Source organism: Dromaius novaehollandiae, chromosome 8, assembly GCF_036370855.1.
Source record: "Dromaius novaehollandiae isolate bDroNov1 chromosome 8, bDroNov1.hap1, whole genome shotgun sequence".
In the NCBI taxonomy this organism is placed as follows: domain Eukaryota; kingdom Metazoa; phylum Chordata; class Aves; order Casuariiformes; family Dromaiidae; genus Dromaius; species Dromaius novaehollandiae.
The window spans coordinates 21,206,497-21,231,739 of record NC_088105.1 but is presented as its reverse complement, the minus strand read 5'-3'; the positions used below and the strand labels follow the sequence as shown (position 1 = coordinate 21,231,739).

Genomic DNA, 25,243 nt, shown 5'->3' with positions numbered 1-25,243 from the left:
CAGGCGACAGAAGGCATATTTAAGGGAGAAAACAATCTTTCTAAGCTATGTCAATCCCTCTGTCCACTTAAGTGGACCAAAAGTAAATTACAATTCATAAATGAAAAATGAGACATTCTATATGATGTTTCGAACAGTGTATGTGCAACTGCATAAACCTATTCAAGCCTACAAGCTGAAATAAACTTGGAAATGCAATTCAGCGTCAAAATTTCTTGTCAAGGTATTACAAAGTTGCTGTTCAACAAAATAGCCCATCTTGCAATCAGGCTCAAAACAAGACGCTTTATAGTTTTCTTGATTTATAGTTAAATATATATAAAGCAATGCAATTACCTCCTAAAGCACAGGAGATGAACATTGTGGGACTACACTGACAATACTCTCAGTGTGAGTTATACAACAGACTTGTTACATTTCACAACTGCTTTTAACTGCAAATGAAATATGAAGTACTCTAATTTACCCATGCAGTAATTACCCATGATACATGAGTACATGTAAATGATACAAAAAAAATAATGCAAGTTCTAATGACTATCACAAAAATAATTACATTGATGTTACAGGTTCCTGTATATGCACAGGGCCACAGCTTTGCAGTGCCTCCCTGCAGACAGAAACAACTTGCGGTTGTGAGAGGATCCAACCAACGCACCCCCAGGCTCACTGAGCCCCCGGAGGGTGGAGAGGGGGTGGCTCAGGAACACTGCTCCAACAGAGAAAGCAGGTAAAACTGCCTAAACACAGACTCTTGTTAATGCAGCTAAACAGCCTCTAGCACCTAGGTCACTCGTTCAGTCCTACCTATCCTTGTACAATGCTGTCTTGCACTGCAAAGATACACGGCCAACGTTTAGGCAGTGCAATTGATGCTGCCAGTCTGGTAAGTATGCAACACCACAGACTTTGTAGCACACCAAGGATGATGGTGAAGTTCCAGTCACAAAAAGGCAACCAAAATTAAATTCATAATTTGACCCCATTGCATCCCCAGACTCCACAAATTTCTATTATCCACATACATCATTACTATGGAAGTACTACTGGAAGTTCTCAAGTGTTTCTAATAATCTGCATATATTCCTATACTATACAAAATGTATTCAAAACTGGCATATTTTGCAGCACCTACAAATAACAATTTCTGTATACTAGTAAGGATATGCTTAGTTTATAACATTATCAAGTTGTATCCCCCGAAAGAAATTCCAATGGGAGCATGACCCATTCCCTTAATTCCACAGAATTACTTTTTTTTTTTTTAATATAATCTGATAACATTTCTGCACAGTTGATTGTTTTTAAGGAGTATCTCTAAGCCAAAAGTAGTCTAAATAAAGGTCTAATTGAAAGGGCCTACATATCAAAATTTTCTACCTAATTTGCATGTATGCATCCTTCTGATTTTTTTGTTGCTGTTGAGATACCTCAGAGGAGCACACCCTGGTCAGGCAAGAAGGCACAGAGTTGTTGCACTTTGGAAGCAGCACAATATTTTTGTTAAATACATAAGAACTAATCATTGCTTCTCCCCTAAAAACATGCCCCAAACAGCATTCAAATAATTGCACTACAGAGAAATGGAAAGATAAAGATTAAGAAGGTGGAAGAGAAATTTGAACTTACTCCCTCAGTCCCAAATAAGTACACTAATCACAAGGCTAGTGGCTGTTTTGAACCACTGGAATTCACTCCAAAGGCTTTCCCTTCCCTAGAACATGAAAGATGTCTTTGAACAGATGATCTTTGAGACCTGAATCAGGAACCCAGAAGCAATTACCTTTTCTCCTCTCCTTTCAACTTACCCATCTCTCGCAACAGCTTAAGACTGCTACAGGAGAACAGACAAATTCAACATACTTCTCATTGTTTTTATTTACCTCATCTTTCCTGCCTGCATTTCTTTATAGCTCCATGATATGACTTCTTAAATTGGGAAACCAAAAGTTGCCTGACTCAAAATCAAAACACAAACTTGTATTTCCCCTATTCCAAGTCAAAGCCCTAACAAGTGGGTTATTAGATATATTGCAGTATGTTTCATACATGTTTTGGCCACATTTTAAATTCCTAACTTTTACTCTGCATCAAACGGATGAACACTTTTGAAACCACAGAACTTCTTACAGTGCAATTTTCTTGGGTTTTGCCCAGCCTTGGAAACTATTTGCCAAATACATCTGAGAGTCTAGACCATATTAAAAGGAGCTTGATTATTACTAACCCAAGCTTAAATAGTTGTCAAGACAACAGCATGAATATCATCATTAACAGAAACTGCTTCCATCAAACTAAAAATCACAGTTGAAGCCTCACTTCCATGTTCATATTATCCAAAAACACATGCAAATACAAATACATGAATGCAAAAGAAACAATTCCAAACAAACTTTGTTTGGTGCCTTTTTATACTGATCCAAACAGATGAGGAAAGATATCTGTCCTTTCTTACTTGGAAATATGAAGAAATATGTTTAAACCTTTGTTTAGCAACAAGAGGTGTATCTAAAAATACTCAGCTTTAACTTTCACTTGCAGAGCTTTCACAAGAGAGACCATATATGTATTCACCTGCAAGTAAGATCCATTCATATGTTTAACATCTCACTAGTCTTATTACCTAACTGCTCACTGCCAAAAGCCATTTTATTCGTGGTGGTAAGTAAACAAATGCACGGCCAATTTCACAGGGTGTTAAATACTGTGGCTTTGCTTCTCTGACACAAAGTTCATGAAATCCACACTAGGCAAGCCTCAAGTACATTATTAGCATATTGTCCAAAAGCAATGTACCATCAATTCAGTTGCAGGATAGTATGTGTATAATTCAGCTGCCTTGTCATGAGCTATCTCCCTCAGCAAGTTTGCAGATGATACAAAACAGGGAGGAGTGGCTGATGCACCAGCTGTTTGTGCCACCAGGGACCTCGGCAGGCTGGAGAAATGGGCCAGCAGGAATCTCACAAAGTTCAACACAGGGAAAGGCAAAGTCCTGCACCAGGACTGAGGAAAAACCTCAGGCACCAGCACAGGCTGCAGCCAACATCAAAAAGCACCCGGGGACCCTGGTGCAGAATAAGTGAGGCAGCAGCGTGCCCTTGCAGCAAAGTAGGCCCATGGCGTCCTGGGCTGCACCGGGCAGTGTCACCAGCAGGTCGAGCGAGGTGATCCTTCCGCTCTCCTCAGCACTGGTGAGACATCTCTGGACTGCTGTGACCTGCTCTGGGATCCCCAGGACAAGGGAGACATGGACATCCTGGAGCCAGTCCAGCAAAGGGCTGCAAAGGGCCACAAAGAGGATTAAGGGATTGGAGGGTCTGTCACAGGAGGAGAGGCTGAGAGAGCTGGGGCTGTTTAGCCTGGAGACAGAAGGCACCAGAGGGATCTCATCAACGTGTATAAACACCTGGTGGGAGACAGCAAGACAGAGCCAGACTCCTCAGTGGTTTCCAGTGGAGAGACAAGAGGCAATGGGCACAAGTTGAAATAATGAGGAATTCCACATAAACATACGTTTGTTTTTTTAATTGTTAGGGTGGTCAAACGCTAGAACTGGTTGCCCAGAGAGGTTGTGGAGTCTCCATCTACAGCAATATTCAAATGCATGTGGAAACAGCCATGAGCAACACGCTCTATTTGACTCTGCTTTGAGCAAGGGCATTGGTCTAGAGGTCACTTCCAACCTCAGCAAGTCCTATCCTAACACTTTATAGTCACACACTGGAAGCCTGGACACAGAAAGGGAATACGTTCAGTAGAAAAATTATCTTCCTGACAGCTCATGGCCATTGCATTCTGAAATTTATCCTTCACCTTGTTATACCCTATAGCTTCCTAAACCTTAATTTACTTCATTTTCTTTTAAATTAATATTAATGACTGGGGTTGGATTTTCTCCATGCTTCTGCTAAAATTCATTTTGTGTTGTTAAATATCTCAAGACTGCTTTACCTTACCTTCCCAGAGGCATGGTTACAAAAGCAGTCCCCATTCTCTGTTCTTGAAACCTATGAAAAGACTATAGGGGTCAGCCTATAGTTAGCTGTGCCACTTCCTCCTCAAATACTTACCTCCATGAAGCAGCCACACTGCTCTAAAAGTTCCTTTCAATTCCTAGAAAGAAGCTTTACAAGGATCAGGATCTAGTTTGTTTTTTTTTTATATATATATATATAGTGGTTATATATTAAGAACAAATTAAGTCCTGTTTAACAAAAGCTTAATGATCTTACTTATGCAATCTGACTTTATAGGTATAACCACTCCATTTTTCTGGCAAATTAATACATAAAATACCAAATTAAATTATAGTATATACATCCATGATATGTAAAGCAATAGCTTTTCCATTTATAAATATTGGTTCAACAACTATTGTTTACTTAAGCTTTGCCGCTAACATTAAAATATAGTAAATAAACCATTTGAGGTATACTAACAAAATAAAACCATAAAGCATTCAATTCAGTTGTGTGCACTCAAAATCCAGCCAAATTCTTGCAATACCACTCTTTATACCCTGAGTTATAGCAAACTCTTATCACCTTATTATCTCATTCAATATCTAGAATAATAGGCAAACCAGAGCTAGAGGAAGTTCTTATGCTTTATGATTATTTCAAAACTCTTCAGAAAGTTTATTTTGCATACATATATGTACATAAACAAGAAACATGCTTTTAATGCAATCCTTAATTTGCATATCAGTTTAGTTTCTGAAGGGCTGGAAAAGAACAAGACCCTTCCTGGGTAGTAGTGTTTATCTAGACTACAGTGATACTCACAGCCTAGAAATGTACTAAAACCCATACAAAATTTATATATATATTATATATATGTATTTGTTTTTAAGAGAAAGTTGAAATGGATGTTCCAAGTGAGGGCACTGGGGAAAAATGTTCATTGCATCTCTCATCTGGCAGACCAGTAGTACCGCTCTGGGAAATCAGAGAGAATTTGGGCAGACTGCCCACTCAAAGCTCATCTGAGATCCACACATATCTGCTTACCTATCCAGCTAAGAGGGTTTTTCTGTTGTTACCATGCCCACATGATTTCAGTGCCTTTGTGCAACGTGCAACTCTCTCTCACATGCTTTCCTCAAAGCTGACAGATATCTCACAATACTGCTGACAGCAAATCTACGTCCTGCCATGCCTGGTCCAGTGGCCACTACAGCAGTGGGAAAACAAAGTGAACTTTGAATTTGTCAAAGACGTATCATTAGAATTACATATGTTACAAATAGCCTTGGGATCCAAGCAGAAAAATGTAGCACCCAAAGATATGGAGCGATTAGGCAGCAGTTGAAGGAAATGTACAACCAAGAACAAACTGTACAACAAGAACCAAGAATAAACCAATTTAATGAGTCAGGTATTTTCTTTACCTCCATAAAAACATGTAAGAAAAGTCAGCTGTATAATATTGACTGCATTAAGAAAATTCCAGCACTGCACAATATCTGTCACACTTTACAATCAATAAACATGTCTTAGTATGGCTTGTACACTACCAGAAATAGGCAGGATAAGTTTATAAGATAGTAGATACAATTTTATTGTAGGTGACGCATAGAATCGTGAGACTCTTCTGTACGGTCCCTGTAACAGATACATGGCCTTTGAAATGCCGAAGCTCCCTTCACTAGCAAACGTTGACCACCGATGAGCTGCCAAGTCCCAGATTTAAGATATTAATTGTGCTGAGTCACATGGCACAAAATGCCACAAACCTGCCTATGGCACGCTGTTAAAGCAGCCAGCAACTTGACATCCAATTTGTTGAAAATACTAAAAGTAGGTCTGTTTGTCAAAAGTTGCACACATCTTTATTTTAAATCATTTTTCACTTACTGGAATTACATGAAAAATCTAGGTACACAGAGGACTGGCTGGCCACATAGGCAGAAAGTCCTAAATGTATGAAGTAAAACAAACAAAAAAGCAAGAAATCAAAAATTAGGATGGCTGCACTTCTCTTTACTGTTATTTGTAACACTAGTATTTGAAATGCTGAGGCAGGAATGACTGTTGCGCAGGTAATAAGAAAGGATTTCAAGAGAGGCAGGCTGGCATTTCTTGTTGAATACCTTTGCAAACAGTTATTCATAGCAGTGTTCATGCGACATAAGCATTATGAACACGACTGCAGATAAAAAGTCGCTCACAAACATCCATAAATTTAAAGGGATAAGGAACACAAAGCAAATGGATGTAATTCATTTTTCAGTAAGACCCTCAATATTTGTATTTTTTACTTTAAAAAAACTGTACTGCACTAGCCCAAATCTAAGAGGTTACTCTGATATCAGATGAATTACAGTGATATGTGCATCATTACATTTTACAATCCAATCTTCAAGACCTTTAAAAGCAGAGGTTAGACTCGCTTTCTGATGCACAGGTAATATAATTAACATCCTTTCTTAATTTATTCAGTGAGTTATTTTAGCAGCTCTGGCTCCGACTCTGCCAGCTTTCATCGCAGTGGCCAGGACCGTGTTCCAGGCACCGGAGCCAGTGAGTTTCTCTAGACTCCTGTAAGCAGATACGCTACGACGTGAGTAAGCGTGGCAGAAGATTCACGTGCTGAGTAATTTTAACCTCCTTTAATAGGCATCAAGTGTAATGAGTGTATTAAGTAAAACATACATCTCTACAATATATGAAGCACCAGATATATTTTAACACACCATTAGCAAAACCAAAATCATGTAAATACAGTGATAAAAATCAGAGTACAGAAGCCACTACATACATAAAAATCAAATCCAATTTAGAAGCAAACACAGGTTTGTTCAAACGGCATTGTACAATTTCTTTAACACTTACAGAATTTAGATGAACAATATTTTCCTTCATTCACAGTTTAGTATAAATATACAACAAGGCACCCCTTAAGCATTTTAAATAACAAATTAAACATTTACGTTTTTTACTGTGCAGTCAGGCTTAACATTTATGCAGCTTCAAAACCAAAGTACAGCCTCAAGGGAAGCCTCTCCACTGACAAATTAATACCTTAGAGAATAGAGCTGAATGGTGGCAATGAACTCATTTGTTCCCCCAATAATGAAGAATGACTCTTTCTTTACCACATCTGTGACTGTTGCTATGGTGACTCAGACTTACCTCATTGCTTCGCGAAGTGCTCCGCGCTCACTGAGAGTCGTGTGCTTGATGTCATCAAAATTATTTTCTAGTTTCTCACAGGTCTGCAATAAATGGAAGAATCCATGCAAGACTTAAGCAGTATCCTGTACGTACGTTAACGTTATTCAACAGCGTGCCAACAAAACTGATTTATGCTATATAGGCTCACAAATTATGCATTCTATTTTAATTACGCAGGAGTCATTAAAAGACACTGAGAACTCAGAAACAAAGTAAATATGAATCTTATTACATGGTTGTCATGGAAATCTTCTTATAAATGTTCCATAATGAAACACACAGAATTTTTACTTACCTTTTTTCTTTTTTGAAAGAAAAAAAAATTTCCTTTATCAGCATGCAAGCTTACAAAGCTCGCTCGCTCTCTACATATACACACACATAGAGAGCTACACACGCACACACAGAGTAGCTGAGCAATACAGAAACTTATATCTGCGCAAAATGAGTGGCCGGTGCCAAACAAGAATTCTCTGATCACTTGCATCATTCATAAGACTTTATACTCTCTTGAGGCTTCGATACCCCTGTTTTCTGTAGCACCTTTTTCCAATTCCAAAACTTACCTCTGGGAGGCATAATTTTGCCATATGGCTTTAAAAGAAACATTAAGTTTTAAGTGTAACAGTTATTATAGCTAACAAGCTTGAACACAGGATTGTCAGGCTCTTTGTGCAGCATCTTTAAACAAAAGCTACGTGAACTGTTACTTGTTCATATTGTTTTCATTTTTTAGTAACGGAAATAATTTTCAAGTCCACACCTTAAAGACAGTTATAAATGCAATAAAAATTACCTATTGTCATTTCTTCTGTGCATTGATTTTCATAATGATATTCAATTTGAGACTACAAAAGCACTATTGGAAAGGATTAGATATTTGAAAATGACCTAATATAAAATATTTTCAGGTTGCCCTAACAACTAAGTCAGCATTATTTTTAAATAATATTATAGACATTTTAATACAAAGTTTTAACACTTCAACAATACGTTTTTGTGCAAGAGAAATGCACAAATCTACATTTGGAACTTCTGTAATCTTCTCTCCCTTAAAAAATGATGCAAGTAGTACGTCTTATCCCAAGGTCAGTCTGATTTTTTTTCTTTGTTTGTATTACTATCAGCTGTCCTTTGTATGGCAAAATCCTACTCAAACTCAAAGGGGCTACCCAAGTAAGACAGGGAAGCCCTACAATGAAATATTCCATTATTTAGATCTGCATACATTGACCTTCAGCTCTAAGTGCATACAAGCACGTCATTCATTTAAAATTTATATAAGAAAACCAAACTGACAATACTAATAAAGAATTTTTGATTCATCAATGCTAACACTAACAATGTCTATGCAATCAAAATGAAACCTCCTCTCCGCCAGGAAAACAGACTGAAAGCAACACTGTTTAGAATATTGCTCTGAACCCTGAAAGAAGAAAGCAAGTTTATTAACAGCCCTGTGCCACCAGCATCTAAGCACACACTCAGGAAAACCTGAGCATCATGCAATTCATTTCTCTTGACCCTGTGGTATAAGGCATGTAGAGAACGAAGAGAAGGATCCAAAGCACACAAGACTTTATCAGTCAGAACTACATCTTTTCGGTATCACACAAGCGAAAACAACTGATGCTCTCTAGGTGAAAAATGCTGAAATTAAGAGAATATCAAATACTGTTTTGCTGATATTTCCTCCTTGTCTATATAGACCATATTGTGTTAATTAGTTGAGGGCAACAAAGATGGCCCCTGTCTGAAGAAAATACTGTAATCATGTAGCCTTACACAGATAAAGATTCCTTCTCAACCACAGACCCAATGCGGAAACAAACAGACAACCAAGAGTAAACAAGAGAGCAAATTTTAAAGACTCGGTAATAAATATTACACTAATTCATTTGGCAACAAGATGAACTTACTTTTACCATCTCTGCCAATGGCTTCTGGACAATATCACATCTACCTTTCTCAGCTTCTTTCAACCAAATAGCTCTCATTCAAGATACAACCGTTGGAGAGCTTCACCGCAAAGTAAAAAGGAAATGAAAACTGAGCTGGATGCAAACTACTGAAGGAAGAAGAGCTCGTAGTACTCTGTCCTCACTTACTGCATACATGGTGAACAGGGGATGGAGCAAAGTTTGAATATGCCTACTGCTTCCCAGTTAGAGCTGCAATGATCCAAAACAATATACTGGATCCTCTCACAGAAAAGAACAGAGGCTTGAAAGAGCAAATTTAAACACATCTTTGAAGGTCAACAGATACACTTCTTGATAGATAAAAGTATCAGCTTCACACTATTTTTTTTAGACCCTCTGAAAGGATATTAGGAATAGCTACCAGTATGAAGTCTTCCAAACCACACTGTAAACCCACTCAAACAGTTAGTTAAAAAAACATGCACACCATACACAAACTGAGAGATTTTGAAGCTCTTCTACAAACTTCACACACACAGTAACAACCATTTAGAAGTACCTTTCTTCAGCATGCATGCACATACAGTACAATGAACATCAAAAATTCAAAAAAAAAGGATATAAGTATTCACAGGTTGGTAACAGACTTCTGATTTTTAACTTTGAAAGAGTACATAACCTGAAAAATTTCACTGCCATGTGTCTGAGGCTCCATAATCGAATTCTCTACCTTCGCTGAAATACGCCTTTCACAACATCGTTCCTGAGGAGCAGTGCCCTGTGATGGCTCCCCCATGAATATTCAGTGTGCAAGCCCACTAATCCACCTCTTCAGGCATGCTCCATATGTTCACATTAAAAGAGGCCATCTTTTGTGGCCAAAAGGACAAAGAATGAAACACAGCAAAAGAGACATTGCTGAGAATGCATAAGTTGGAAAAAAAAATAGCGTGTTTCGAAGAGAGCATGAGAATACTCTGGAGAATACAACTGGTAAACGATGAAACTTTGGTAGACCACGACCAAAATGAACTACACATTCAAAGGCACAAAAATCAGTAGCAAAAACTGAGCTTATTCCACTATGTTACCAGCTAGATTAGTATCTATAAGCATCTTGAACAGGACATTGTGCTTTTGCCCATAATACTTCATAAGTTTAAGTATAATGAGCAATTAAACTCCCAGGTGTTCAGTTTTTAGCAGAATTACAGTAAAAAATGAAAACATAAGCAATAGAAGTGTTTTTGGTGGCTTACTGCCAAGTGATTTCCTGTGGGTATAGATAAGGTCTAAAAGTTTTGACACAGTGATTGAATAATTACATGGCATTCTATATATTGTTGCTGTTGGCAAATCTACAGTGTGGTATGATACTAAACCAAACATCACCTTTAAGAAGTTTAGGTTGAAAGAATAAACACATGTAGATACAATCAGGAACACAGACGTAAGTAAAACTACTGCTGCATGTCAAAAAGCAACAGCAGTCTAAATTCTGTTTCTTAAACAACTCTAGCATAGATACTTCAAGAGGTTTTTAAATGAATCAAAAAGCAAGAGAGTAGGGAATTGTTTTGATGCATAAATGGTTCATTTATTACCTATGAGACCTGAACTAAAACCACATGACAACTAGATAAAAAAGGCGAGGTAGACTACAGGTCCACAAGTACTTGTGGCATCACACACAGCATACTGCTGAAACATCTAATCAGGGATGCATGAGGATGAGGAAGGAGGAAGATTAACAAACAAACTGAAAAGCTTTGCCTCTGATAACTGCAAAAATGATTTTTCTTTTGCTTACTGCAATCTGTACATTTTCAAAATAAACTGCAAGCTTCAGGGGAAAGACTGCATGCTCTTAGATCTGTTTTTTCATCAGACATGGCAAGTGATATCATCTTGACACAAACATTATAATACAGGATTGTTTCTAAGATTCTGAGCAATGTCATTAACTACCAAGTCCAAACTACTCTTACTCTTGATTCTAGCTGAAGTAACAAGCTAGGTCACACAACATGTAAGAATCCCCCAAGTTTTAAATAAAATCCTAAGATTCTGGCAAAAGTGAAGTTGCACTTTTTAGAACAATGTGTGTCAGCTTGGCTTTCTTCCTTCTGTTTCTGTCTTGGATGCAAAAGCCCTCTTTCCTTTGATTTAGCCATTACAACAGCAATTCCTGATCTGGCTTTTCGGATCAATTGCAAAACTCTCTAGAAACAGCTCAGGAAACAAAAACAAACCATGTGCTGCCTAGCGGCACCACTGAGGATGTCCCCGAATCAGAGAAGCGCCGCTGCCCTGCCACGCCAGGCCCAGGGCTCGGAGCACTGCCAAGACCGCTCCCTGGCCACTCCGAGGAGCCCGCCCGAGACACTGCGCTGACACAGGAACCGAGCCCGCTTCCACTGAAATCAACTGCAAATCTCTCATCCAGTCAGACGAGTGGGATCACACTCTAAGCCGTATCAGCTACTTTAACTCTATCCTGAAATACTTTACATAAGACTTTCCAAAGTGTTAGTATTACAGATAAGGTCTTACACACATTTCTAGGTAGCTGAAATATAAAATCTTTTGATCTGACAAAAGCGTAGGACCTATTCTAAGGCAGCCTGTATCACCAAGTTGAGTAGATCTCTTATCCTACTTGATAAGCTGCCAAATCAAAAGCCTTACTTAAAACACCCTCTCTTTCTCTTCTGTGAAGGAAGTCTTTAGGTAAGTGGGGCTGCTGAATTCTTGGAATTCATTGCTTCCACATGATTTTGGGAAATACTAACTAATTTTCTTAGGAAGCTTAAGTTTTCTCCAAACATTGTGAAAGCAAAGCTCTTACTAGTGAACAATGTTCACTGTGTATCACTCATAATGAGCGTACAGCAGTTCCCAACTTGAAAGATGGAACAGCTCTTACCTGTTAGGCTTGTGCTTACTGTTGCTGCTAATGCTAAAATAAAGAAAAACAGGAGAAAAATGAATTTAAGGCATATACTTGATTATAGACTTCGCTTTTATCTCTTGAGGATTTCCCTTTCTTTATTTCATTAAATACTCGATTCGAAACCCAAATCACTTGACATCTCTGTTTACCCATGCCTAGCTGGCATGTTCCACGACACTGAAAAGCGGACATTTGTGGGCCATCCACATCAACTATTTTGTGTTAACTATTTTGTATTGTAAAAATCAAACTCTTCTGTGGTAAATGAGAAACAAATGAGCAAAGAAAAAAAAATCTAAGTTCCCAAGGATATATATGTCTCCAAATGTTGCCTGGCTTTCTAAGATGTGGATACAAGACTGTTCCCAGGGTAGCGACAGCTGCAGCAGCAATCATCATGCAGGATATCACCCAACTATGCACAGGCAAGAATAGCCATTTGCATATCAGTTGTGTCTCATATATTTCATTGAATATATTTTTATATTAACTCTCATTGACGACTTTATACCTTCATTCCTTGAAAACACTTTCTTCAGAAAACATCTACTACTGGAGACAAACAAGGGTGGTTTAGTCTATCTGCCACTGGTAGACTGTTGAAAAATGGTGTCCAGTTGAAAATGGCATCAGTGATTCAAACAGACGTTGAAAAATCAAATGACACCTAAAGAGACGTTCCTACGATGATTAAAGTAGCGAATCAATGTGCCTTAGAGCACACATGATTTAAAGAGCTACCCACTGAAATACCAGACAAAAACTCAAGGAAAGGTTTGATCATAGTCTATAAATGCCTACCTGAAGAGGAGAAAATTAGACTGTAAAGGTTTCTAGCAGACAAAAGTAAAATAGAAGGCTGGAAGTCAAGTCAAAAGTACACAAATGCAGACTAAAAAGTAAAACAAGCACATCAGTTTTTAACTAACCTCCTAACTTGGTAGCTAGCATTTTTCTTAACCAAGGTTAAGTATTTTTCTAAAAGAGATGAAATAACAAACCAGGAAGACCTATAGCAGATGCACTAATTGTAATTGCTCATTTGGACTTACAATCCCTGAAAAAGGTTCCTGTAGGGTATGTTATGTCTTAATTCTCCAAGTTTTATGTAGCCATACTTTTAAACATGCATGTTGAATGTATTTGTACCTAGATCTGAGTGCTTAAAATGAGGCGTCCTGGTCCCAGTTTTGAAGGATACAGCCACCTCCCACTGATGGTTCAGTTAGGTACCTTTAAGGAGGCAGGCTCACATGGCAGATTTTCAAAACCGCTGGGGAACTAGAAATGCTACTGCAAGTACCTACAGTCTCTACACATTCAGCAAGAAATGTCTCAAATTTTGGTCCAAAAACTCAAGTCTCACACTCATGCCACAAGACTGATCATATTAACTGGTACTTCTGAAAACGCTGGCTATACTGCATAAACCAACCTCTGTTATAAGCAATCTCTATAAGCAATTGCCGTTAAAAAAGCTATAATAAAAAAGCTGGCTTGTTAGAACTGTATAAAAGGTCTGGAGGGCTTATTTCCATATTGATCTTCTTATCGATACATAAAATGTTGAAACCAATAATCACGTGCTATTCTGGGAAATCTTAATTATTTAATCAGCAGAAAACTTTAGAAATAACTATCTTGTGTTTTATAAACCTAAAGCAAAATTATAATAGTAATCTAAACTGTAATATATTGCTGCAAGGATAATTATTAAGGGAAAACACAGCTGACATTTTCTGATTTATGCACACAATCAGAGATGGAGTCCAAGGACTGTGACATAATTATCTTCATGCTAACAATTTTTGTAAATCTCTTGACAGAATTTTAGCTAATTTTAAAATGCCTTCTGAAGATTAGCACTTAAAACTGTTGGGGAAAATAGCACAATTTATTAGCAAGGGTATAATTGTAAACCTTCCAAATACTCATTGTGAATATCATTTAGACAGTAACTCCTGCTTTAGCAGCTGGTATACAAGACTCCAGTTTATGGAATCTTGAAACAACAGAGAGAGCAGAATCTAATTAAACAGGATTACATGCCAAAGAAAAATTATTAAAAACAGACTAATAGACAATTGTTATGAATTTGGAATAGCGCATCTACTTCTTTTGATGTGAACTTATGTAACACTGTGCTTTATTCCAATAAAACCTAAATATTCCTAGCAGACTTCTCCCTTAATGTGGAACAGACCGTCTTTCTATATTGAAACAACACAAAAAGCTAAATGGTTCCATTGATCTTCTCACAGACTTAAGCACCCATCTGCTATAGGATAAAATGATTAATATATTGCATTTATTATAATGTTGGTGCTACAATTCATTAAAGTTATTCAGTAGCCAATAGCTGTATTCCACATAAGAAGCCTCCTAAAACTATCTTCATAGTGAGAAACTAAACAATACATATGCCATTTGCTAAAAGGCTAACGTAGCATATTTCACCTACAGAGTATTCTTAAAAATCAAGCAAGAAAGAAAAAGGATCGTTTGAACCTTACTGTAAGATAGTACGATCTGCACAATATCCACCTACTAAATTCCTCCTTTCTATTTGCTGTGACTCATTCTCGAGGGGTTCTTACTCCAAACAGAGAAAAAGCAGCTTAAAACTGATACATGACCAGCTGTTCACAAAGGAAAGATACTTATTTTAATATGTACATATTTCTAGTATCTTCAGAAAGTATATTGAGCCCCCAGGTATTTACATAACATTTGACACCATGTCATTCATAATACATGAATATTTGTTATAACAATTTTTTCATTATGTGGTACAGTTACACTGGCCAGACAGGCTCTTTGGAAGTAAAATACAGACATTAATACATCAGAAATAGCAAATTTCCTATAGAAAATCAGGTTTAAGTTTTAGTAATCAAATAAAAATCAGTGGGAAAAATATTAAGTAGAATTGTAGGCAGTGGTAATCAAGGCCTCATTTGCTTTACCATGTTAATTCTTTTCAGCTGTTTTTCAAGAAGAATATTATTTTAAGGCACTAAAAACAGTGCATATGCAAATTCAGACACAAATAAGTAACACATTTTCCACACACAGAGGAATGTATTGGTAAGACAGTATTGATACCATGAAGCTCTGATGCATGAGATTGGCTTAAATTCCATAAACATTTTTTACTATTAATTACCAAAATATTGTCAATATACCTGGGAACTCTTACACAGAAGCAGAAGAGTTTAGAATTTTTATAGTTCTCCAGTTTAAAAAATGATGCAGTTAGTTCTTAAAGACAGGTCATTATATAAAAGCTAATTACTTGTTAAACAAACGTAACACTTTATTCTGTAATTTTACTAGGACCATGAAAGTTTTTCCAATTTGAGATGACATTGTGCTAACTTTCCTTTCATGCTGTTTCACGCACAAAATTCAAGCAGCAAATTTCTAACAGTCTTCATGTTCACACAAGGGTATGGTATCTTGCTTGCGTTCAACCTGCTGTTGTCAGAGCAGATGCAGACACCACGTGTTTTGGCAGGGGATAACGCATCAGATAGTACTGATACAGGAGAGTTGAGAAAAAACAAGTCTAAAAGGATCAAGCATGCAGCACAGGAGTAGACCAAAGAAATGAAAGGGATAAAAAGCTACAAAAGCTTTGCAAGCCAGCAGAGGCATATCTGCAAACAAAATCAGTGAATGCAAGTAATGCCATTAAATGGGACATCTCATAATGCTCCTTTCCTTGTAACTCAGTCTTAAAAAAAAAACAGAAAGCTTTCAGAGGGAAAAAAAAAACAAAAACAAAAAAAAACACACACACCTTTGCCTCTTCCACTTTTTTCTTCCTCTACCTACCATAAATACTAAACTTGGATCAGTAGACGGAAGGGAGGATTTGGCAACCATCTACCAGTCTCTGTGCAAGTGAAGGGATGCTTTTAAGACTGCTCCCCTGTAGGGAACAGGGTTCTGCAGCAGGGAGCAATACACAGAACAGGAGAAGAGCTTCATCTAGGTACTATTTCTTTTTTAAGAAAGCTGCAAGTCCTACCTCTTTCCTACTGGGGAGCCTAAGCACTACCTGCAGGAGGGCCTTCACGGCAACGCTCAGGAACCTGCCCCGTACCCACTCTCGACAGCTGAATCCTCACAGCCTTCAGCAGTTGCAGCGTGAATGTACAATTTAATTCTTTTAGGGCCTGCAGTCTGAGTAAACACATGCTTACAGGCTCTACACAATTTCAGAGTACACCATTTCCACTTAACAGTGAAAATAACTGACTAAAGATTATTAAGCAAACAAATATCCCAAATGCTTTATTCCCTCCCAGTACTTCCCTGTACCTCAATCTAGCTTGCTTTCCCCTTGGGATTCTTTCCTCTGCTTAGACAAATATTCTTCCCCTGACTCATCACGATAAAATAAAATGGGAGTAGATAGGTAAAGACCAGACTCACACTGAGAATTAACATTTACAGAGATACCCTGGGGAAAGAAGGTAGAGAAGGTCCTTTAAAATGCAAGTAGACCTGTATTCTTAAAAAAAAAAAAAAAAGAAAAAAAAATTCCTGACCTTCAGTGAAGAGTTTAAGAAAAAACACATACCCAAAAATCCCTTTTTCTCAAAATTGAATGACCAAGAATTTAAAGAATTAACCCCACATACTTGAGAGTACCCTCCCCAATTCACACAATCCCTCTTATTCTTGATGCATAGCTACAGGATCATTAAATCTAAGAGCTTTTCAAAAATGGAAGTTCAATTAAAATTAATAAACAGCGTCATGAAGCAATGCAGTCCAGCCCTGTGTAAGCAAATAAAAGCAAAGTACTTCCATAGCAGGCTTGATTCGTCAGCCCAAGATGACTTGATGCCATTTCTCATCTTTTACAAGGTATATTTTTACTCTGCAACAACAGTATTTTGCAGAAGTGCCAGAACAAAACATTTTCTTTCATGGTTCTGTGCCCACTATGCACTACAGCTCCCTGTAGTTGCCTCGATACTCAAAATAACACAGCATGACACAGCTTTCCCAAGCACTTCTGCAGAAGCCTATCTGCCTAAGCTATTGCTGGTGATTTTATAATGACTAGCTTCTTTCCCAAATAACTAGAACTCAATAGGCAAGGTGATCCAGCACACCTGATCCTACACGTCAGGCCTTTGTACAGACACTTCAGAAACATAGGTAAAGTCACACTCCACACGCCTCTTCCTAGACTGTGCACTCTATAATTCTCTCTAAAAATCTAAGTGACTTAAATTATCTCCCACAAAATAGTCTTAACCCCCCTGGAAAGAGCCTGAAGAGATGCCACATACAAGGCCAGGAGTAGGGGAACCGATGACAGTACCAAGGGACCAGGCTCACATGCAGCGAACCCAGTGAGATCTCTGGCTTCGGGGCTCCAGCAAGCCCATCTCCACTGCTGCAGCAGGGAGACACACGTCTCATCCTCTGCTTAGCTCAGTGGAAGAAAACAGCATCATCTCTGCATAAGAAATACTTCAGTGCTTGTGACTGATGATGTTTCTTGCCATAACCATACACAGTTATATGTCGCTACGTGCATCAGCTAAGTCCTCACACAGGAATATCTTTCCTGCAAATTCTCTTTACAAAGTTCTAAAACATTCTCACAAGAAAGTACTATCAAGGCCCCTGATCTGGTGAACTGCCAAGGAAACAGAGTATAAAATGCTTCTCTTCTGGATTAATGTGCTATCTGAAAATCAGTCTCACAGCATAAAAGATGACTTAGATTGCAATGAAACAAACTTCCTCATGTGACAATTGAGGGTACTTACCACAGGCAAAGCCAAACATCAAATTGAGACTAGATTTCCCCAGAGGAATTACTGGAAATATTAAGTTTACTTGAGAACCATCTACCAGAGTCAAAGGCATAAGATTTAGGAAAAAGGTTGCAGCCAATAGAGCATAGCCCTTGTACCAAGATCCTGGTGCAGTTATATGCTATATGCTGGTATTTTATATCAGCTTTTCCATCACTGTCATTCCTCACAAGAAACTGAAGAATGATTTGACTTTTAGTAATCTGAAGCTCGTAAACTATGAACTCTATATGCAAACATCAACAAAAATGCTACCTCAGCTCTGGTACGTTAATCTACACGTTGACTCTGAGGTAACCGTAGATGATAGCAGGATATGTCACAAGATGATGTATAAATGAGTTCGCAATACACACACATCTGGAAAAAAATCTATAGACTGGAATTTCTCCATTTTCCTTTTCTTTGAAATTCAAAAGACGGGTCCTTGAACTGAGATGTTCAGTCACACAAGGGCTTTAAATGCATTTCATATTAATTTCAGGCTAAAATGGCTAGCCAGAGCAAAAATTGCTGTCTTTTCTTGAGAAATACCATAAACAAAAAAATTAGTAAGATCATCACTGTAGTTATATGCATTCTTTACTGTGCTCATCACTATGACTGGTATCTAAGATCTTATTACAACACTGCAGAGTTAATGTACAGTAAAACGGTGACCTCAAACACTATAATATACTCAAAATAAAAAAAACAATGGAAGCACAAGAGAAAAAGGCATGAAACTGGAAAGCATCTATGAGAACGCAGAAGAATCACCAAATTGTTTCAGTGGGCGCCAAAACTATTTAGCCTTCAATATAATCACATTACATATCCTTAAGTATCATACATCAAGCTAGGTTAGTTTTTAATCAAAATGAAAGCTTTCATTCATTGCTAAGGAGACGAAAAGATAAGTCTTGGGGAAGAAAAAACAAAGTATAACAGTACAAACACTGACACTGTAAAACACTTCTCCCTCAAGAAATATTCAGAAAGTTGGAGGTATAGGGCTATTAGACCGGTTACATCCTCACCATCTGTTTTGTCACCTATTTACAGATACACATCAAAACTGAGGAAAATTTTTCAAATAAGGTAATTTTCTTTAAATAAGATACCATGTATCTGTAATAAGCTTAACTTCTGATAACTCAATACAAACTTAAAGGAATAAACTGTATCTATTTCTTTTCTGTAAGAAATACTGTGAGCAAGAACTTTCCTGTACACAGAAGAAAACAAGGTTTTATGGAGCTACATTTGCAAGCAGCATATCGAAAAGCTCTTTTCACAGTCAATGTCAGAAAGAATCTTAGGGGAATGCCGCTATAATGCTGTTTATACACGTGAAGCTTGAACACAAGATGCAGGATAAAAATAGCCAGAGAACGCAAATCCATTTACTACCTGAGCAAAGGGCCCCTCGCAGCCCTCAGCACCACGTACCTCCTGGCCACCGCACAGCTCCTGGGCCACCACGCTGGCTCTCTCATCAGCAGGGCTGGCTCTGCCATGGCTTCTTCCCAGCATGGATATGCTCCCATCTAGAAGCGGCTCTAACTATTGCGAGTCAAGGGGTTTTAGACCCCAAAGCGCTGTGCAGGACAAACATGCCTGTTTTTAATCCTGTCCCTACTCAGATGTTGAACTTGGGGAATATGAACAATCCACTCCCTCCCTGCAACGAGGGCTTAAATTCGCGCCCCTTAACATTCATCTACATTTTACACTTAATAGCAACAGCCTGATTTTTATGTGCTATTTTCAAACCTATACCACTGCTTTCTAAATAACACTGAATCTCTTACTATGAAGTATTTTTCCTCTCTACAAAACATATTGGACTTATTAAACACTCCCCTGCTCCTGAGTGTTGCTACTACTACCGCAGATGTACACGGAGAGCAATAGCAAAGACCAGAGCAGCTACAAAGCAAATAGAAACAAAATTATTCTTTTAACACACAGTTACTAAATTTCTCCTTTTTCTTCTAGAAGCCATTTTTATCTGCAAGTTTTAATTCTTATTCTTATGCAGCAGTTTCCCTATTTCCCTTGTGTATACACTGTTTGAGCTTTCAATTTTTAATTTTTCTTCAGTAGTTCCCTATCTTTCCTTTTTTTTCTCTCATTACTTGGGGTTTTTTCCTCTCCTGTTCTGTTTCCCCTTACTTATCTTTCTTTCTTAGTCCTCACTAATTATTTCATGTCTCTTGGTTCTGTTTCATAATGTGTCGTGACTTTTCCTTTTTATTTTTTATATCACATTCCTTTATTCTGCTCCTGCAGCTCTCTGATTTCTATGTGCTTGCTTAACTATTACCCAAATGGCTCCAAGCAGGACACACTCAAACTGAAGAATAAATAAATTAAAAGAAAAATACTATCTGTGGTAGTGTGGCGTTGCCTAGCAACACTCTATACCTCTACACATTTTTTATAGAGTCCTGGTAGCAACAGAGCTTTTCAGACTTATCACTACAAATGTATGCAAGATCCTTCTCACATTGTTTGTCTGCTCACTAGCAAATAAATGCACTGGAAAATATAAATGAGAAAAACTCTCCAAAGAGCCAAGAACAAGACTACCCTTCCAGCACAAGAAAACAGCATCCTGCAGCGGGCACTGCCCCCTCCTCAGGCACGTGCTCTGCAAATCACTCGCACGGTTACGTTATTACTGCTCACTAATACTACTACTAGCATTTACGATGTTTCAGAAATCGAATGTAAATATTTCTCATGCAATTTAAATGTGTGTTAAATCCTCCCCGACTCTTAAAAACTTATTTTGAATGCATTATTGGCTACGTTTTATCGGCTTCTTACATTCTTGCAAAGTTATTTCTGAAAGCTTTACCCTAAAGATAGTAAGCAGCCTCCAGTTTGTATACGATGGGGAAAATGGTCCAAGCATTATGAAGTACCAAAAATACAATAGGATTATTAAAGTAATGTCTGTTCCTAAAGCTTAGAGACCTAACCTTAAAAGATATTGAATATCTACTATTCTCAATGACTTCAGATGTGACAGAAGCGAAAGCTAAGCTTTTTCTTTTGTTAAGAAACACACACGCTAGTTTGCTGGGCTCAGTTTTGAAAAGTCAGAAACAAACAGTCACTAACTCCATACTTGACACAGAATAGCTCATTCGGCACTACATTACTGGGTTGTGTGAGGACAGATACTAAGCCAGTTTCCCTTGATAGTCCTTATTTATTTGACGGCAATGAAAAACTCCTTCCAGAAGCCAACAGTAACTTCTGAGAGAGAAAAGAATCTTTTTAATTTGGGGATAAAAATAATATTTTTCCAAAGGACTAAAACTTCAAGGGCACTGGGAGGCCTGCAAGATACTACAATTAGTGCAGGAGAGTCAAGAGGTAAGACAGACAAAAGGAAGTGATAACTACATAACCTACCACACTGTGATGAAGCCCTATAGAGCAGAGAAAGTGTTTAGTTACACATACCTTTCTGAAGTGTATTAAAATCAGTGTTACTACTTGGGAATTTTTTCATATGGTTAAATCAGCTTTGAAGCAGTTTGATGTCTGCATGGCAGAGTACCAGTAGGAAAAGAACATACATCATGCAAATGCTTTAAAAATACATTTAACAACATCAATCTACACCTGTCAAAGAGCTAAAAATTGTTATGTAGTAAGGAGAAACTGGAAATTATTCACAGGAGTAGGTAAATCTAGGACAGAAATTAATAGTTATATAATCCTGTTTATTAAACTCATTCCCAAAGTAGCATTTGCAGAAATTAAAGACTGAAGGAAGGGTACATGCAGTTGGCTGGAGAACTCAGCAGAACTCTGGGATGATAGAGGCCAACATAAAATAAATACTGGCATTGCCAAGTCAAGCACTTCAACTCAAAAATGCCTAAAAAAGGTTGCTCTCAAAACTTGATTCAGCTTCAATCTAGTGGACTTGAATACTAGTTTTAATGATATGACCATATGCTATTTTATACAGGATTACTGCTTGACTCAGAAAACAGAATGGATGGTGCTCACCTAATCAATAGCCTTTCAACATTTGTGCTTAGTGTGTAGCCTTATTTACTGCACACTATTCAAAACCTTCCTTGAAGGCAGAACTATTTTTTCTATGAACATTTCAATGGCACTCATCACTACAGTATTTGAAGTGATTTAAAAGCAATTTATTCCTCTACATACCTTGAATATCCCATTTTAACAGATAGCAATCAGCACAGAAAGACTATCCGCTAACTCCGACCTATTCTATTTCAGACACCTATGGTCCAAGTATATAGGAGACAGGAAGTAACAACTTGAATGATCAGGTTTACTCTCCTGCTTTCACATTCGGTCATGTCACATAATGTTTTGTGAGCTACTTTGTCCCCACTACTCCTACTGAAAGACCATGGCACAATATTTCACTGCTCTGATCATTAGAAACCTATTTATTTCCAGACTTTACGTATTGATGGCCAAAGTGTATCTATATGTTATTAGGCTAGTATTACCTCTAAATTAGAAAAAAATTTAGTTCTCTGAAACCTACTCTTCTCCTTCAGAGTATTTATAAAAAGCAACAGTATCCCCTTTTATTTTGCTAGACTAATCACACTCTTCTAATCTCCTCTCATAAAACAAAACTTCCACTCCCTTGATAACTTTAGCAACTAATCACAGTGACTGGAAATAAAAATACATCATTAAATACCTATCTCCAGCAAAAATGGCAGGTCTGATTACCCTGATGCCGCACTTGCCTTTTCATGATCTCATCCAGTTGATGGAACAACCACCCTATGATCAGTTGCTATTTCTAAACCATCATCTTCTCTCTTCATTCCAGCCATTAAGCTTCTAGTCATTCTCAGCCCTTGGCTATACAGCCTAATTGCACTATTAAATTTATTCTTTTTTGTTCTAAACTTCAGTGTCACACAGTTCTTTCTCTATGATGTTCTAGTTTCTTATGTATTGACAATGCCTGTCGACTCTCATGTAACATGCTCCTAATATTTATGTCAAGCTCATTAATGAAAATATTAAACGGTATGAATCTGAAGACTGATCCTTCAAGGAGCACTGCAAAAAGCCCAGAAGCATCTTTTTCAACACTACTCACTATCATTTCCTTTCTTACCAGTTTCTTATCCATGTTACTACTCTAATCCAAGCAGATATTTCATTATTAACAAGAAAAAAAAAAAAAATCCTGTCTGTGGGTCGTGATCTACCCCATCAATAAACCCCAATATATTTCATTCCATCTTATATTTATCATAATAGTTTTAATAAATCTTTCCTTCTAAGGCAGTCTTCAAAGCTTTGCATGCTTCTGATAGCAGGTTAAGGGAGCTATAGTTGCCCGTTAATTCTCCATCTTCTTAAGTATATAACATGCATTTGCTATTCTTTAAGTATTAACACATACCACGCTATTGAAAAGATTTACTCTTAGGCCTGTAATTTCAAATGCCAGTTCTTCTATGATACTCTGACAGAGATTTTTCCCATCCCCTTGACTTGAGTAGATGAAGCTTTCCAAGTTTTCCTTTTGGCCTGGCTGTAGTAACTTCCATTTCTGCATTGTTTGCCCATTAGCCACCTCTTCTTTTACTTCCATTTTATTGAAACTAGGACAAAGATTTACCAAGATTTTAGACAATACCTAGGATGTTTAATCCTCTATTCATACTGACTTTCCTTGTTCTTTCTTTTAATTTAGATAGCTTAAGAACCTTTTACTATTTGTTTTAGATAGCTGAATAACCTTTTAATATTTGTTTTAATTTCTTTTGCCAGGTGTGACTCAACTTGACTTTTGAAAATTTTTTCCTCTGTACTTCCTGCTTTGTCCAATCCCATTTTTTTTCCTCAGTTCCTTGTGGGTTATTCTCACAGTCTTATCCTATTTTGAAGTTGCTCTCTAGTTTGGTCTGAAAATCTTCTTTCCAAGTTAGGATGCAAATTCCAAATAACTTTTGGTTATTTGTGTTAGTAACAATCTTCCCTAAATTCAAGTCTTTAAGCTGTTTAGTTCATTTCCCTGATCTAAATAGTTTTCTTAACTTCTCAGTTTGTCTTAAAAAATATCTTTAGACAGATTTTGGTTATTCTTCTATAGAATTTACATTAAATTAACTCAAAATAGCTTGATGAACATTATTTTCTGTGATTACCTATTCTACAACTTCCCCCTAATTTACTAATTTAAGTCTAAAGTCCATTCAGCTTGATTCCTGAATTAGTAAGAGTTGATACTATTTTCAATTTGAGGTTTAAGAGTATTTAGATCAAATAGATGAGTTCGATATATTACTAAGTCATAAAGGAACTAAATGAAGCAACCCAAGAACTATTAGCAACTGCAGCAAAAAGCTCAGAGGACTAGGGGTTACAGAGGACCAGAAAAGGCAAACACAGTGCTTTTCTCTGCAGAAAGGGGAGTAGGAAGACCTGAGCAATTATAGCCCCTGAAAACATAATGGAATACATTGATTTAACTTGGTCTGGTCTTGACATGTCTGTGTTGGCTACTTTATATCATATCATCTTTTTAAAATAAATCTTATTTTCCTTCCCAGTGAGAACAAGTAAGTCTCATGAATAAGCAGTAGATGTAATAAAACTTTAGTAAACTTTTTATAAATACTCAGATCACATTTTCACAAACCAGTTAAAAAGTGTGGTCCAGATACAGCCTACATCCAGTGAGTGCACAACTTACTGAGAACACACGACCCCTAGGGAGGCACTATCATTGATAAGGGATCTGAAACAAGATGCTTCAAGATCCACCCAGAATCCCAGTGACTTGAATAGCTGGAAAAGCAGAATATACTAACATTAGTTATATATATACTATAACACAGCATGTTTGGTAGCATGACTGAAATCAGAAAGGAGGAGACAGTACAAACATTTTAAAGGACATGAAAATTTAAAAATCAAGCCAAAACAAAGGGTCAGAATTCAAGCCATAAATTGAATACAAGTCAATCCTATGCTCTTGCCGAAGGAACAGCACATTGTTAGATAGTTCAGTGTCTGAGGCAAAGAAATTATTTAATTCTACTCAGTACTAGCTAGATCACAGCTGAAAAACTGTATACATTTTTAATCAACGCAGTTAAAGACAGACATAGAAAACCAAAAAACAAAGAAAATTCACAAGATAAGAAGTTTTAGAAAATATCACCACCAAGGAAGAGTTGAAAGAAAATAGAAAATTGAAAAGATATTTATCAGGAGTTTTCTAATATATAACAGATTTTATAAAAAAGGGAATGATCATCAGCTTTTTCAAGCACACCAGAGAGGACAAAACAAAAATTTGATCTTCAACAATTAAAATACAGTATACTT

The 25,243-nt window shown here is 37.3% G+C and overlaps 1 protein-coding gene across 12 annotated transcripts in view; it reads right to left on the bottom strand.

The window, feature by feature from the left end:
- DPYD (dihydropyrimidine dehydrogenase) overlaps positions 1-25,243 on the bottom strand; it is a 381,364-nt gene that overhangs the window by 322,262 nt on the left and 33,859 nt on the right. For 6 of the 12 annotated variants that reach the window (XM_064515868.1, XM_064515869.1, XM_026094216.2 and 3 more), the window contains one exon: positions 7,137-7,219. The exons of the other annotated variants lie outside the window; for them this stretch is intronic. In XM_064515868.1, the coding sequence (XP_064371938.1) occupies positions 7,137-7,219 (83 nt within the window). Of the gene's footprint in view, positions 1-7,136; positions 7,220-25,243 lie in introns of those variants that run through there. 12 annotated transcript variants of the gene reach the window in all.